Raw genomic sequence first — 15101 nt, 5'->3', positions numbered from 1 at the left:
CTGCCCCTAGGAAATGGTTATTAAACCAGTGTCTTTTGACTCTATATTCTCTGCCTTTTCTGTTCCACTGATATGTATCCAACCTGCTTATTTGTTTCCTGAGTTTTCTGAAAACAAGCTATAAATGGATTTCTAGTCACTCTTCAAAATCAAACAGTGAATCCAATTTAATTATTTTACTTCTTTAGGGGAAGGCAGCAAAGCTTAAAATTCATGAAACATCCCAGCCACAATTTATATTTAGGAAAATATTATAGGCTTATAAAAATTAAGGAGTACTTGGTATCATACAAAACCAGAACCCAACAAACCCTTAAGTTCAATTTACAAAAAAGTTTTAAAATTTGTTGCATTGTTATGCATGTATATAATTTTTCACTGATAAATTTGTTGTGTGGAAAGCAGAAAAGGGGAATGAGGGATTATTGATTTCATGGGGATGTGTTCTCCCTCTTCCCTTCCCCCCAATGCAAAACTCATAGAACTTCCCTCCTCCCCCATTCCCTATTCCTCTGGCAGCAAACTGCATAGTTTCTGAGCCAATTGTGTTTTCGGGCAAGTCAGATGATCCTGTTCCCCCTTCCTGTTAATTTTCAGCCAGTCCCTGCCCCTAAAATTGAGACTATGGGTTTCCTGCATGCTCTTTTGCTGCTGCTCCTGTGTGTAGGTAAGGACAGTGGGGAAAAAAAAAATAAAAATCATAATCTTATGGGAAAGGGGAGAAGGGGGAAGTATAGTGTTGTTCAGACTGAGGTACTTGGAAAGGCATCTTCTTTTTCTTCTTTATTTGTCTTTTTTATGGCCCTCTGTCTCTGTGTTTTCCCCATAGGCTTGTCTATCACTGCTCCCACCTGTTCCAGGAATGTGAAGATTTTAGGTGGCAACTTTACTCTCAGCAATGGTTGGGATCCAGGAAGCCTCCTCATTTATACCTGCCCTCTAGGGCGCTACCCATACCCTGTATCCAGTCGGTTGTGCAACAGCAATGGACAGTGGAAGTCCCTAGGACGCTCCGAGGTCACCAAAGCAGTATGCAAATGTGAGGGGACACTTGTTTTAGTCAATTGTAGTACTGACCTCTTCCTCAGAATCAGCCACCTCCTAGTTCTGACTATCACCTGACTCTCTCTTCCAAATTCCTGACTCCTGCCCTGTTAGGTTCTTACTAAGTGCTAATGAGATAATGAGATATTAGGTTTTTACTAAGTGCTAAGTCGGTACTTAACAATTTTCTAGTTCTGGCCTTTTCTGGGAGTTTGACTTGTGAATTCCTGGAGAAGAGCTTGCATGCTTAGGAGGAGCAAGTTCATTGGTTGAAGTACGTACTTCTTCCCAGAAGCCCTTGCATTATCCCAAGCCCATTCTCTGGGAGGATAAAGAGGGCAGCTCTGGAGGAAAAAGTCAGTCTCTGCTCTAGCCAGATTTGAGGCAGCTCTGTGCAGGAAGGGAAATCACTTCTCTGGACCAGAGTTAACGACAACTGTCTGGAGACAACGGTTCTCTACAGGAAGAAGAATCTGTCCAAGAGATTTGAGTGGACACAGCAGATCTCCTCCCAGAGAGCGATCGGCAGCTTCTGGAGACAACAGCACGTTACACTGCCCCTTGACTCCTTGCTCTATTCTTGACACTATGGTTGACCAGAACCTAGGCATCTTCTTTCCCTAAAGGTTTCCAAGTCTCCTCACAAGCATGCCCTGCTCTCCTGTAACTTAATTCAATGAAGTATTGATTAAATTCCATCTCTGTGTTCAGCACTATGCTAGTGTGTCAACTATCCCTCCCTTTACCTCAGCATACATCATTGTTTTCTTTCCCCAGATGTTCGCTGTCCAGCTCCTGTTGCTTTTGAGAATGGGGTCTATAGTCCCCGGCTGAGCTCTCACCCCGTGGGTGGCAATGTAAGCTTTGAGTGTGAGGATGGATACATCTTGCGTGGTTCTATCGTGAGGCACTGCAAACCCAATGGGATGTGGGATGGAGAGACAGCTATATGTGATAATGGAGGTGATTATCTGAGGGCACTTGTGATTTGGGAGGGGCAGGGAAGAAAAGCTATGTGGTTGGGTTACAGGAGAATCTAGAGGAAGAGATGGTCTATGTTTCAATACTAACTGCTGCATTGCATTTTTGAATTCTTTGAGGTTGTGCCACAGTTCTCTTTTATTGTCCTGACTCAGTTTCCCTAAATTGTTCTGCCTCAGATTCCCTTAATTGTTCTACCTCAATCCCCTTAGTTGCAACACCCCCTCCAGGTCATTAGGACTGATATAACTCAGGGCTAGTTACTTTAAGGTTATAAATTGTAAATGTGTAAACTCAAGAAAAAGGGGAATTCAGACTTCCTGGCTCCTAACTCCTCCTAAGTAAAAAAAAAATTTATGGTCCTACCTCCAACCTGTCAGAACTGGATTGATGGTCCCTGCCTGGAGATTCTCACTGACCAGAGTTTGGACTCCACCCCACTTTGTGTAACTGAGCTTGGAGCCAAGGATATATATGTCATTGAGAACACACATTTTAGATGCTTTGGACATCAGTCCTGGGGGCATCATGCCCCCAGCACAATCTCTCCCTCTCAGAAATCCAAATAAAATATTAAAAACTTTCTAATCTCTATCTTGCCTCAGTTTCTCAGGCATTACATTGGCAGTTATACTGAGGGCTTGTAGATTCTAAGTATTACAAATGGAAGGGTTTATTTGATCAAGAGAGTCAGATGAGAAGTTCTAGATATAACAATAACTCAATTAATATGGTGTTTTAAGGTTTGCAAAGTAAAATATCTACAGGGAAAATATCTGGGGTTCTAGGCTGCTAAGGGAACTATGGCTGTCCTCAAGTCCTGTGCATCAAGACATTGGCCATAAATGTAGGTGAAGCAGGTTGTCACTCATTTGGTATGACTTGAGATGGTGCCTTCTCAAGTTATACCGCATGAGTAACAAACTGCTTCACCTACATTTCTGTTCAGATGTTCTGATGCTTTCTGTTCAGAAACATCAATCTTTTTACCATAATAGCTTAATTGCTTTGAGTCTTGAAGACTTTTGTTTGAGAGCCCTGCAAAAAGGGGGTGGGAAGGCATTAAAAGCTCTATTTACTATTATGTTAGGTATCCATTAACACCTTAGTGGATGGCCATGTGAGAACAAATGCCTAAAGAAGTGGGTACACAGAGAATAGTAACTGGCACAAGAGAGTGTGGAAGACAGAGGGAAAGATTTTGGTGGAGTTTCTGGGAGGACATTAGATATAAATTTTCTCTTGATTTTGCCTAAATTTGGCAGGTTGCCTTGCATTGGTTTATACACAATTTCTCATGCATTTTTTTTCTTTTTTTTTTTTTTTTTTGAGGCTGGGATTAAGTGACTTGCCCAGGGTCACACAGCTAGGAAGTGTTAAATGTCTGAGACCAGATTTGAACTTAGGTCCTCCTGAATCCTGCGCCACCTAGCTGCCCCTTTCACATGCATCTTAAAGTGTACTGTTATAAAAATGTTTATATGTACATGGCAATGTGGAATAATGGAAAGAACACTGATTCTAGACTTCAGATCCAGCCTTCTGATCTTTATTGCTTATGTGTAAATAAAGGTGTTGAACTAGATGGCTTCTGGGGTTCATATTCTAGAGCTGTGTCTTTAGGAAGCCCTAAGGAAGGTATATAATTCTAGATGCGGTTTTAGATTTTTCAAGAGATGACTGTGTACCATATGAAACACTCATAGAATTGTGAGGGAGATTACAGAGAAGAAAAAAAAAAAGAATGAGAGAAGAATCTGGAATTTAGGGTTGTCTCCTTTGTTTTTCTTTCTCCTCTTTTTACATATAGCCGGACATTGCCCAGATCCTGGAATTCCAATTGGGGCTGTAAGGACGGGGTATAAGTTCAATGTTGGTGATCGAGTGAAGTATCGTTGTTCAGAGAAGCTGATCATGATAGGTTCCGAGGAACGAGAATGCCAGGGGAATGGAGTCTGGAGTGGAACTGAACCCATTTGTAGATGTGAGTAGCAAGTCTCTACCCTCTTTGTTCCCTGTACTCTTCAGATCAATAAGAAACTCTCACCTATGCATAACAATTTATAGTTTACAAAGTATTTTCATATCTCATTTATATCCATTTGATCTAGACTAAGGGCTTAGAAGGGATGGTACTAATCAGAATGGCAAATCCCAAACTCAAACTCAAGTCTCATAATTTCAAGTTCTATTCCCTATATTCCACTGGCTCTTGTGGCCTCCTCAAAATCAGAAATCTTTCCTCCGAACCAATGCCAGAGAAACTGAGACAAGACAGAAATTGGTTTTTAATCTTTTAATGTGGAGAGTTTAAACTGAGCGACCAAATGGACTCATGTTCTGAGAGTAACTGAGGCACAGACTTTATATAGAATTGTAACTAGCAAAGTGAGCAGGTGATACAGAAGCAAAAAGAATGCAATTAGGTAATTTCCATCAGGCGGCTTTTATACAAAGAAAATATGTTTCTCACAGCCTAAAGCAATAACAATGATGGGAATGGGTTTAAGGGGACCTTCCAGGGTATTTTCAGAGAATAATAACTGATTTTATCTGTAGAAGCACCTCACAGGTGTGATGCCTAAATAATCAGAACAGAAAAAGGCAAGGTCACTCTATGGTCATGCTTTTCACTTTGATCTAGTGTGTGAGGCTAAATTCAGGTTCCCATGAGAAACTTACAGGGTCTGTAATGTTCTCTTCTCTAAAATGTAATCATTCTCTGTGAGCAGATTCCTTGGGGAGCTTCTGGAGGCAGTCTTCGTTTCAGTTCAGTTCAATAATCCCAAATGCAGCCAGGAGTTAAAGTCCAGATCCTTTATTGTGACCTCCAAAATCTTATCTCCTTCACTTGGGGCTCTGCTAGTTTTCTGGAGGCCTTCCTCTCTCCTTGGTTCCCGAGACTCTTGCTGCTAGTTCTTTGTCTCTGCCAGCCTCAGCCTCTTGTCTTTCCAATGTCTCTAGCCAGCACAAAGGTGGAAGTGGGAATGAATCTTGACTTTGAATCTCCCAAAGTTCCCCTTAGCCCTGAGAGCTTCATCTTTTATGCCCCATACTGAGTATACACCAATCATTATATCAGGAGGAAACCATTATTTGTTGTAGGATTAAATTAATGCTAAACTAAATTTAACCATTGTCTCCTCAATTCCACTTAGTATCTTATTTCAAGTTCTGGCCAATAACATCTTTTTGTAGGATCAGATCAATCATACTGAACCATGCTAAATTGGATAACTATTGTCTCTATTCATTCCAGTGACTTAGCACCTTGTAAGAATCCTAACAAGGGTCCTTTTTGGTTCAGCATAATAACAAATCTTTCCTATAATCATGAATTGAATCCAAGCATCCCTATTTCTAAGGGCAGCTAGGTGGTGCCATAATGAATAGAACATTAGGGCTGGAATCAAGACATCAGGTATGAATTCAAATAAGACCTCAGATGCTAACTATCTGTGTGACCCCGGGCAAGTCACTTACCCTGCTTGCCTCAGTTTCTCATCTGTAAAATGAGAGGGAGAAGGAAATAGCAAACTACTATATATCTTTGCCAGGAAAACCCCAAATGGGATTACAAAGAGTTGTTTACAACTGAAAACAAAATCCCTCCTTTCCTATAGCTTTCTACTCCTATGATTTCCCTGAAGATGTGGCTCCAGTCCTGGACACCTCCTTTTCTCAACTTCTTGGTGCCACCAACCCCCTGATGCAAAAATCTGGTAAGAGCGGGGGGAGGGGACAGAACCGGGGTGAAGAAGATGGAGAGAAGGTAAGCCTGAGGGAAAGGGAGTGGTGCTGGTCTAGAATCCAGAGGTGGAAGGCATAGCCTAAGGGTGTGAACAGAAGCTAAATGGACAGTCTTGGAGAAGAGAGCTGTTCTTAGAAAAGGGAAGGGAGAAGTGATATAATTGCAGAAAACTATGAGGTGATATTTAAATTTGTTGAACTTCCCAGGCCTCTTAAATCAAGGGAAGGTGGGAAATGGGGGTCTAAGCCTTCCTTCTTTTCTACATTACACATGTCCCTCTGTCCTACTTTTCTCCCAGGCAGCTTGGCCCGGCGCATCCAGATCCAGAGGGAAGGCCACTTGAATCTCTACTTGCTTCTTGATTCTTCCCAGAGTATCAGTAGGGAAGACTTTGACAATTTCAAAGAGAGTGCTCAACTTATAGTAGACAGGGTCAGGAACTGGGGTCAAGATGAACCTCATATTATCTGTCTCTCTTCTTTTGAAATATAACTTTAAATCTACCTCTAAAGTCTCTCAGATGGAGCTCAAGTAAATCTGATATCTGTCATAGCCCTTAAGGATGCCAAGTAAACAGTTTTACATTGAATGCTCATTGATGCACATTGTTTTGTATGTGTTCTCAAGTTATTTCTTGATTTTCTTTCTCTGTCTCTGTCTCTTTTTAAAGTGTGTGTGTTTTCAGGTAGACCATTCAGAATGTCTAATTCAGTGCTTTTCACATGGGGTGCTTAATAAATATCTGTTAACTTACTAATAATGATGAAATGAGCATGTTGGACTAAGGTCCCTTACAGTCCTGACATTCTAAGGCTCTGCTCCATCTTTCCAGTCTTTCTCCCTCTCCCTTCCTTCTTCACTCACCCCTACTCCCTCTTTCTCACTCTCTCTGTCTGTCCTTCCCTTCCTCTTTCCTCCCTTTTCCCTTTTTTCTCTCGATCCTTCCTCCTCCCTCTCTTTTTTCCCCCTTCTCTCTCCCCCTTTCCCTCCTTTCTCCCTCCTTTTTCCTCTCTATTTTGTGGGTTCTCATTATATTCTTTTCCCTTCTGGTTCATCCTCCCACAGATCTTCAGCTTTGATGTTAATGTCAGTGTTGGTATTGTCATTTTTGCTAAGACTCCCAAAGTCATCTTGTCTGTCACTCACAAGGATTCACAGCAACAGACTGAAGTAGACAAAAAACTAGTGGAGATCAAATATGGAGGTAAGGATTGGACAGGGTTGAGGGGAAGAAATGACAAAAGAGGGAAGTGTTATTTCAGATGGGGAGGACTGAGAGCACAATTGGGAATGGTTCTGGTTCAGTATGCTCTCTGGCTGGAAAGCTTTTGGACTAGATGAAGAAAAAGCATCGTCTCTTAATGGCGTAGCATGAGATTACATCGGGAATAGTATGGCCTCAGCTTCCAAATACAAAATCTATTTGTTAGAGATGTTATAGAAAAGGTTTCCTCCCAGGTACTGTACAGAGACCACCTGAGGTCCCCAATTACTTTGACATTTTGTGATTCTATGTATTCCTGCTTTCAACTCCATGAAAGTCAAAGGATCAGTGAAAACTTGCCATTGAGCTAGGTTTCAAAAGAAGGGAGGAATTCAATTGAAGATGGGGATGTTCATTTCAGGCACAAGGCATTGTGTCAGCAAAGATACTGGGTACCTTTGAGAAAAGATGATTCCTGCTGACGGTGGAATTTTACTTTCCCTGGATGTGGCAGATAGGGATTGTCTAAGTAGGCAGGCAGTATGCTATAAGGCTAGGTTCTTACTAATTGAAGATAGATTATGTAAAGCATTGAATCCTAGGATCAGGAGTTAATAACAACTCACATTTATATAGCACAAAGTATAAATCATTTTATACATTTTTTTCCACTTGATTCTTCCCATTGAGTAGGTTACAAATCTATTAATATCACATAAATGTGCAGACTAATTTGTGTCTTGCCATCCCAGATGTCATTTAAATTTAAATTTTCTCAATGCATTGTATCCTTCCTATCTACTAGGCACTGCTACCTAAGAACTACAAGACACCATACTGGGATCTTTTGTTTTTTATTATGGCTTGGGGTAGTAGCAGTTAGGTAATGAGTACTTAGTTTGAAGTTCAACTATGAAGAGGCCTTTGTTTTGTGAGTGGGAAATGGAATTGGAGTTTTGCTAGACCACAAGATTCTAAGTCACAGAGCAGGCATCCTAGAAGGGCATTTCTTGCTCCTTAATATGCTTCCCCGGGTGTGGCAGATAGGATTTTTCTGAGGGATTTCTTCCCCTTTGCTGATTCCAGATCCAGACATTGGAACTGGAACCAACATCTACAGAGCTCTAATGAAAATCTATGAAATGATGAATAATGAAATGGCCGTTTATGGCACAAGACAGAAGGAGTGGGATGAAATCCGACATGTCATCATCCTTTTAACAGATGGTGAGTGGTGCCTAGATCTTGATGGATGACCTTAAAATTTAGAACACAGGGACATATCAGAAGCAAGGAGAGGTAAAGAGTTTTGGTAAGGTTTTTAAAGGAGAAGAAATTAAGGCTCCCAGTAAGTGAAGAAGATATGAGCATTGGAGGTGTCTCCAAGACTCTGAGACTTACTTAGGAATTCTATTTTGCTGACTCTCAAGAGATCCATTAATTCCATACAAACTAACTTTTTTCACTTTTATTACTTACAATAATCTGTCCACCATCCAAGTATTTATTAAGCACTGGCTGTGCCTTAGGGTTTCTGAGATTTGGCAACTATGTGGGGAAAAGAGTGCAGAGGGTCAAGATCCGAGGCAAGAATACCAATGAGGAGACTATTATGACATTCTAAATAAGAAGGGCTGATAGCCTGAAGTAGGGTGAGGCTGTGTGAGCAGAGAGTTATTAATAATAGCTTCTGTAATAAAGACATTGGCCAGGCCTCACTACAACTTTGTAAGATGAGTGATGGTAAGTTGTACCCATTTTTATGGATGAAGGAAATGAGAAATGACTCATCCAAAGTCATAAAACTAGGCATTTTCAGGAGTGGGGATATGATTTCAAGTGTCTAAATCCTGCTCTCATTCTTCTATGCTGTGTTCCCTTTCATCCCTGCATTAGGAAAGTCCAACATGGGTGGATCTCCAAAAGCAGCTGTAGAACAGATTGAAGAAGTTTTGAACATAAAGGCAGAGAGAAAAGATTTTCTGGGTGAGTATCCAATTTTTGCCTCTATTCACATCCTTTCTCTACATTACTTTTTCATGGAGTTCTTGTCACTTTACAAAGGGCATCTGTGGATTGTGATTTATGACTGGTGTATCTGTAAGACAAATAATTCTGAATACTTTGATGGGTCAATTAAATTATTATTATTATTTTAATTGAGAACCTACTATGTTTAAGATATAGATTCTCCTCCATCTCTCAGTGGGAGTTACTCTTCTTTCAGGGCTTAACTCAGATTCTGCTTCCTTTTTCTCACTTCCAGCAGGAAGTTTTTGGTCCTCAAATATTCCTTAACCACTTTGTATCTTTTTCTCGCTCATTCCCTGACATTTTCCAGTTACTTTTCATTTTCCAATTCACCTTCCTATTTTTGCAAGAGTCTTGCACATTTTAGTTGCTCAATAAATTTGGGATTTGAATTTAAGGAGCTGTGTTAGGGACTATAGGACAGGCACAAGGATAACAACAATAATCTGGCATCTATATAGGGCTTTAAAGTTTGCAAAGCATTTTACATACTATCTCGTTGGATCCTTATCCTATGAAGTAAGTACGAACAGTCCCATTTTGCAGAAGAGAAAACCAAGGTTGAAAGATTTAAGTTACTTGTCTATTGTCACACTACTAGTATTAGAGGGAAGATCTGAACCTATTTCTTCCAGATTCCAAAATCCATTCCTCAGTCAACAAACATTAAGCACCTACCATGTGCTAGGTATTGTGCTTGCTAAGCATGGGGAAACAAAGAAAGACAAATTTTAACTATATTCACTGTGCTACTCTGTAACCACAAGGCAGTGGTAATCTAGGTATGACCTAGGAAGGAGAAATAGAGTATTTTAGTGTTAGATTGTGTTATTTTCACTTTGTACTTTCTAAATGTGTTGGCCCTGTTGTGGGATTTGTGGTTTAGGAGAAACAATTAGTTATTGAAAGATGGTTCATTACTAGTTTTCTAGCTGGGAGGAATCTTAGAGATAAGAGAAAGTCCTAAGGGGCAGCATCTAATGCAACATTGTAGTTTTATTCAGTGTTACAAATGCTTCATAGTTATTGATATCTCAATGACAATATGGGGGTGTGTGATCCTCTGATGTCAAGGGTGTGTGGTAAATGTTTAACATCTGGTTGTGGGGGAGAGAGGCAGGAAGAAAAGGGGGAAGAGATAGTGGATGGGAATGTATAGTGGACACTTTAAAGTTTAATCTGCATTATTAATATTTTCCCATTATTTTCCTAAATCTAAACAATTAACAGAACAAGAAATCAAGCTCTAGTTTGTTGTTTTCTATTTCTGAGATATAAATGCTCAACTGAAAATTTAACAGTTCCCTGTAGCATACCTCTGAAAGCCCAGTGGCATACTGTGATTTTACTTATCCTAGAGAGAAGCTAGAAATATTAAGCAGATATCACACTTCATTGAGCAGGGCTAGTGTCACATGCCCTCCTAGCAGTTACTACTATCAGTCTGTCCTCGTTCCTAGGCTCTCAGAGTATCTCTGGCCACTGACCTTTGCAGTGTCAACTAATTCTACCCGGCTCGCCTCCTCTGAGGCCTTCAAAGGTCTCTGGCCATGATTTTTTGAATTGTAGTTTAATAACCAAGAACAAGCCACTAGGCTCAAGAACAGCCACGTGTAAACTTAAAAGCCTCTATTATACCTAATCACATAATGCCTTGACTTGTTAACTCCCTAGTGAATACCTGGTCCGAGGATCCACGTATTCACTATTAAACTCCTTACCTCTCTTGGCTATCCATCCACTTGGCTTGGATACCCAGATTAAAGAGGAAGCCAGGTTAAAGAGAGCGACTGCTGCCTGCAGTGGTTTTATAAAGGGCCTGTGAGGTCACATACACAGCCAACCAGCGAGAGAGCCGTCACCTATTACGAAGCTATCTCAATATGGACAGGATCCCACCCATGGGGCAGTCCTTTATCCACAGAGAATACTTCTGGGCCACTCAATCTCCTGTTGCACTGTGGCTGCCCATTTAAAGGACCCTTACAGGCTAGCTTTCTAAGGATTTCAAGCTCTTCTATAGAAGAGCACCTTGTCTTTGATTCTAGAGCTTTCTCCTTTAACTATTTTCCAACCTTTTCTGATTTCTAAACTCAGTTTGGGCACTTAGGTGGTACAGTGGATAATGTGCTGGCCCTGGAGTCAGAAAGACTCATCTTCCTGAGTTCAAACCTGGCCTCAGACTCTATGCAAGTCAGTTAACCATATTTGCCTCAGTTTCTCATTTATAAAGTGAGTTGGAGAAGAAAATGACAAACCACTTTAATATTGCCAAGAAAACCCTAAATGGGATCAGAAGTCAGAAGCAACTGAAACCATTCAATAATAAACCCAATTTGGTGCTGATCTCAGTTTCCTTAATTGAGTTTTGTTATATCTCAATCTCTAGTTATCTTCACCTTTTTCCCTTTCACAGAGCCACTAATTTTATTGGGTGCTATTGGATGCCTCCCTTTCCCTCTTCTACTCACTTACTTCCAGATGCTTTAGACCATAAGAGTATGTTTAGAGTAAAATATACAAAAATATAGAGTAGTTTAGTGCAGTGGATAGAGCAATGGTCTTGGAACCAGGAAGACATCTTCTATTTTCCAGTTCAGATCTGGCCTCAGACACTTACTGTATGATCTTGAGAAACTCACTTAACCCAATTTGCCTTAGTTCCCTCATCTCAATGTTACCCATTGGGCTTGTGGCTTCTACCTGGGTGTTGGAGCTTATTTCTTATAAGCACACCAGTAGCCTGCTATGATGGGCAGCCTCATTTATTACATTTTTGACATGTCCAAGAATTTTGAGTCATCTTTTTTGCTCTCCACCAGACATATATGCCATTGGTGTGGGGAAACTGGATGTAGACTGGAAAGAGCTGAATGAACTGGGGTCAAAGAAGGATGGGGAGAGGCATGCCTTCATTCTCCCAGACTCCAAAGCCCTCCTCCAAGTTTTTGAGAATATATTGGGTGAGTGAACTTTCCCTTCCCAAGAGCCAAAATCCCGCTGGCCAATATAGGACATATGGGTCATATGTGTTCCAATTTCCCCTCTGTCCATCTCATACTGCCCTCCTCCTTCTTCTGTTTGAGATTGTTTACAAAAAGGTCATTTTTGTTTGTTTTTACCTAATTAGATGGATCTGATGAGATACTAGACAATAGGACCTAACAACCTAACTAGTGATACTTTTAGGTTACTGATCCCATCCGGTGATCCCTTCCTTTTACCCCAATGTCACTTATGCTAAGGGGCCTAGATCAATTAGTGATCATAACCATTTAAAAAGTGTGATGACGTATCTTAACTTTTTTTGGGAAAAAAAGATGTTTACCACTAATCTGGGAAAAGGACAACACCCTTTTCAATTATTTCTTTCCCACCCCAACTCTCCATTCTGTCATCTTGTTCACAGATATCTCCAGATTTGTAGACACCATCTGTGGTGTGGGAAATATGTCAGCTGATGCTTCCTTCCAAGAGAGGACACCCTGGCATGTCACCATTAAGGTAACAGCCAGATTCTTTATCCCTGAAGATGCAAAAGTAGGCATGCATTTGGGGAAAGAGAGTGAACCACTATACAGCATGTCCCTAAAGCTGATATGGTCCTCTTTTGCAGCCCAGCAGCAAGGAGACATGTCGTGGGGCACTTATCTCTGATCAATGGGTTCTGACTGCAGCCCACTGCTTCCACACACATAATAATACCAGCCTGTGGAGAGTCATTGTGGGTAAGGAGAGTAGGGAAAGAAACCTCTAACCATAGAGGCCCTTTCTCTGCCTTTCCCTTTCTCTGCCAGAATTCTTATTGCCTCTCAGAGATATAAGAGCTGGGCTCCTCAACGTACTACTCCATATTCCTAGGAGATCCTAAGTCAAAGAGGGGAAGAGAGATGCAGATTGATCAGTGGCTCATTCCAGAGGAGTACAATGTTTATGCTAAGACGGGGCAAGGAATTCCTGAGTTCTATGGCAGTGGATAGAGCACCAGCCCTGAATTCAGGAGGACCTGAGTTCAAATCTGATCTCAGACACTTAACATTTCCTAGCTGTGTGACCCTGAGCAAGTCACTTAACCCCAGCCTCAAAAAAAAAAAAAAAAAAAAGAAAAAAAAAAAAAAAAGAAAAAGAAAAGAGAAGGTCAAGATGTCCAGCCATGCCAGGTACAAAAGCCAGGGGATATCTCAGCCAATGGAAAGAAAAGACAGAGTCCTTGGACAGGCCTCTTCTGATTCTTCTCTTCTTCCCCAGACCCATCTGTCTTCCTTGTACTGTGGGGGCCAACTTGGCTCTTCGCCGTTCACCAGCCAGTTCTTGTTTTGACCATGGTAATGTGGGAGGCAGGGAGAAAGGTGCCCAAATCTCAGGGGACTATGAAAAAGCAGTTGGAAAAAGGACTGGGGAGGAATTGGTGGGGTGGATAGAGGATACACATAGATGCCTGTGATCTGGTGTGAGGACTGTTGGGAAGATGGTGCCTTTCTTTCTGGCTTACAGAGAAGGAACTTTTGAAAAAAAACAAAATCCCAGCTCATTTTGTTTCATTGGATGATCAGATAATGGATATTGTTCTCAAGGAAGAAAATGAGGTGAGGACCCAGAAGGACATCTGGTAAGGTGGGGAGTGATGGGTGAAGAGAAATGGGCAAGCGGAGTCAAGGCTGTTCTTCAGACTAAGCTCTCTACTGTGGTAGATCTAGGTGTATGCCCTCAAAACTTGACCCCACTTCCTTCCTGTGATCTCCCAACTGCCAGGTCTTCCCTTTCCTTCAAGGGCCATTGGAGAGACAATGGAGATTTAACTTCACTATTTTAAGATATGAATTGGAACCCTAATTCTAGTACTTGGCAACTTTGGAAAAGTCACTTAAACTTTCTGGTCTCAGTTTCCTCATTTGTTAAAAAGTGGGATTGGGATTGGAAGTTTTCTTCCAATTTAAAATCTTTTGACTCTGTGAGTCTTTGCAGCCTATCTCCCTAACATTCCCTTCCTTTCCCTCTCCCCCTTCCCCATCCCTATTCTAGCGAACAAGCTGTCTCCAAGCTGTCTCCCAAGCCAAAGATGTTTTCCCTAACCTCACTGATGTGAAACAGGTGGTGACTGACCAATTTTTGTGTAGTGGCACTGGAAACGAGGCATCGCCTTGCAAGGGTGAGTGTAGAAGACTGTAAGGTACCTGGGAAATGAAGGAGTCAGAACTGATGGAGACAGAACACCAATCATTTTGGTCAGGGTTAATTATGCCAATGGTTAGCTCATGTCATGGAATGATGGAGCCTGGGGTGAGAGGGAAAAGTTGCATGGGAGCTGGATTAATGAAATCCTTTTTTTCCTTCCCATTTTTGGCAGGAGAATCTGGAGGGGCAGTTTTCCTTCAAAAGAGGTACAGGTATTTTCAGGTAAGGAGACTAAGGAAAAGGAGCTAACTGGGTTTGCCTCTGGAACAGAGAATAGGGTTTCTACTAGAAAGTGGGATAGGAACACTAGGTTAAACACAGCTTTTCTTCTCTAAATTTTCTTCTCTATTTAGGTGGGTGTGGTGAGTTGGGGTCTACATAATCCATGCTCCTCAAAGACAACAAAACAAAATGAGGTGAAACGCAAGCCACCTCCAGCTGGCAGTCAAGCCCGCGATTTCCACATCAATATCTTTCGACTTCAGCCCTGGTTGAGGCAACATCTAAAAAATGTCTTACGATTTCTGCCCCTTGGGCCAGTCTCTTGAATCCTGACCTTCCTAATGTCTAGCTATTAACCTTCAAATCTCAAGTCCCTTTGATCTCAGCCTATCCTTTACAGCCTGGTTTCTAGCCTCAGCTGTCTTACTGTTTGGATTATAGCCCTTCTCTAGCTTCCTTCTACAGCTTTACTCTCTGTTCTTTTCTATTACCTACCCCTTTCAGGCTGGATTTTCCCAATTGTGAAATTAATAAATTTTTGTATTTCACCATGCTCCCATTCATTCTTCATCTGTCTGTGGAGTAGAATTAGGTTGTGGCTAGAGTAAGTGGGTGGTGGTGGGGAAAACCACTGAAAAGATTCCAGGAATTAGGAGAGGGCAAGAGGTTAGAGACCTTGATAGATAAATAGTC

General features: G+C 41.3%; 1 protein-coding gene across 1 annotated transcript; it reads left to right on the top strand.

Annotated features, from left to right (window-relative positions):
- Nucleotides 1-511: 511 nt before the first annotated feature.
- On the top strand, nt 512-14961 carry C2 (complement C2). Its single transcript, XM_074311370.1, has 18 exons — nt 512-667; nt 830-1039; nt 1822-2007; nt 3836-4009; nt 5649-5747; nt 6075-6208; nt 6842-6980; nt 8067-8207; nt 8877-8966; nt 11834-11974; nt 12421-12515; nt 12628-12739; nt 12873-12983; nt 13217-13336; nt 13506-13597; nt 14034-14160; nt 14359-14408; nt 14540-14961. The coding sequence occupies exons 1-18, from the start codon at nt 565-567 to the stop codon at nt 14732-14734; spliced, it is 2319 nt and encodes a 772-aa protein (XP_074167471.1). The 5' UTR covers nt 512-564; the 3' UTR covers nt 14735-14961.
- Nucleotides 14962-15101: the final 140 nt, after the last annotated feature.

This window comes from Sminthopsis crassicaudata, chromosome 4 (genome assembly GCF_048593235.1).
Source record: "Sminthopsis crassicaudata isolate SCR6 chromosome 4, ASM4859323v1, whole genome shotgun sequence".
Classification (NCBI taxonomy): domain Eukaryota; kingdom Metazoa; phylum Chordata; class Mammalia; order Dasyuromorphia; family Dasyuridae; genus Sminthopsis; species Sminthopsis crassicaudata.
Note: the sequence above shows the minus strand (reverse complement) of the source record. Positions and strands in the feature narration are given on the sequence as shown.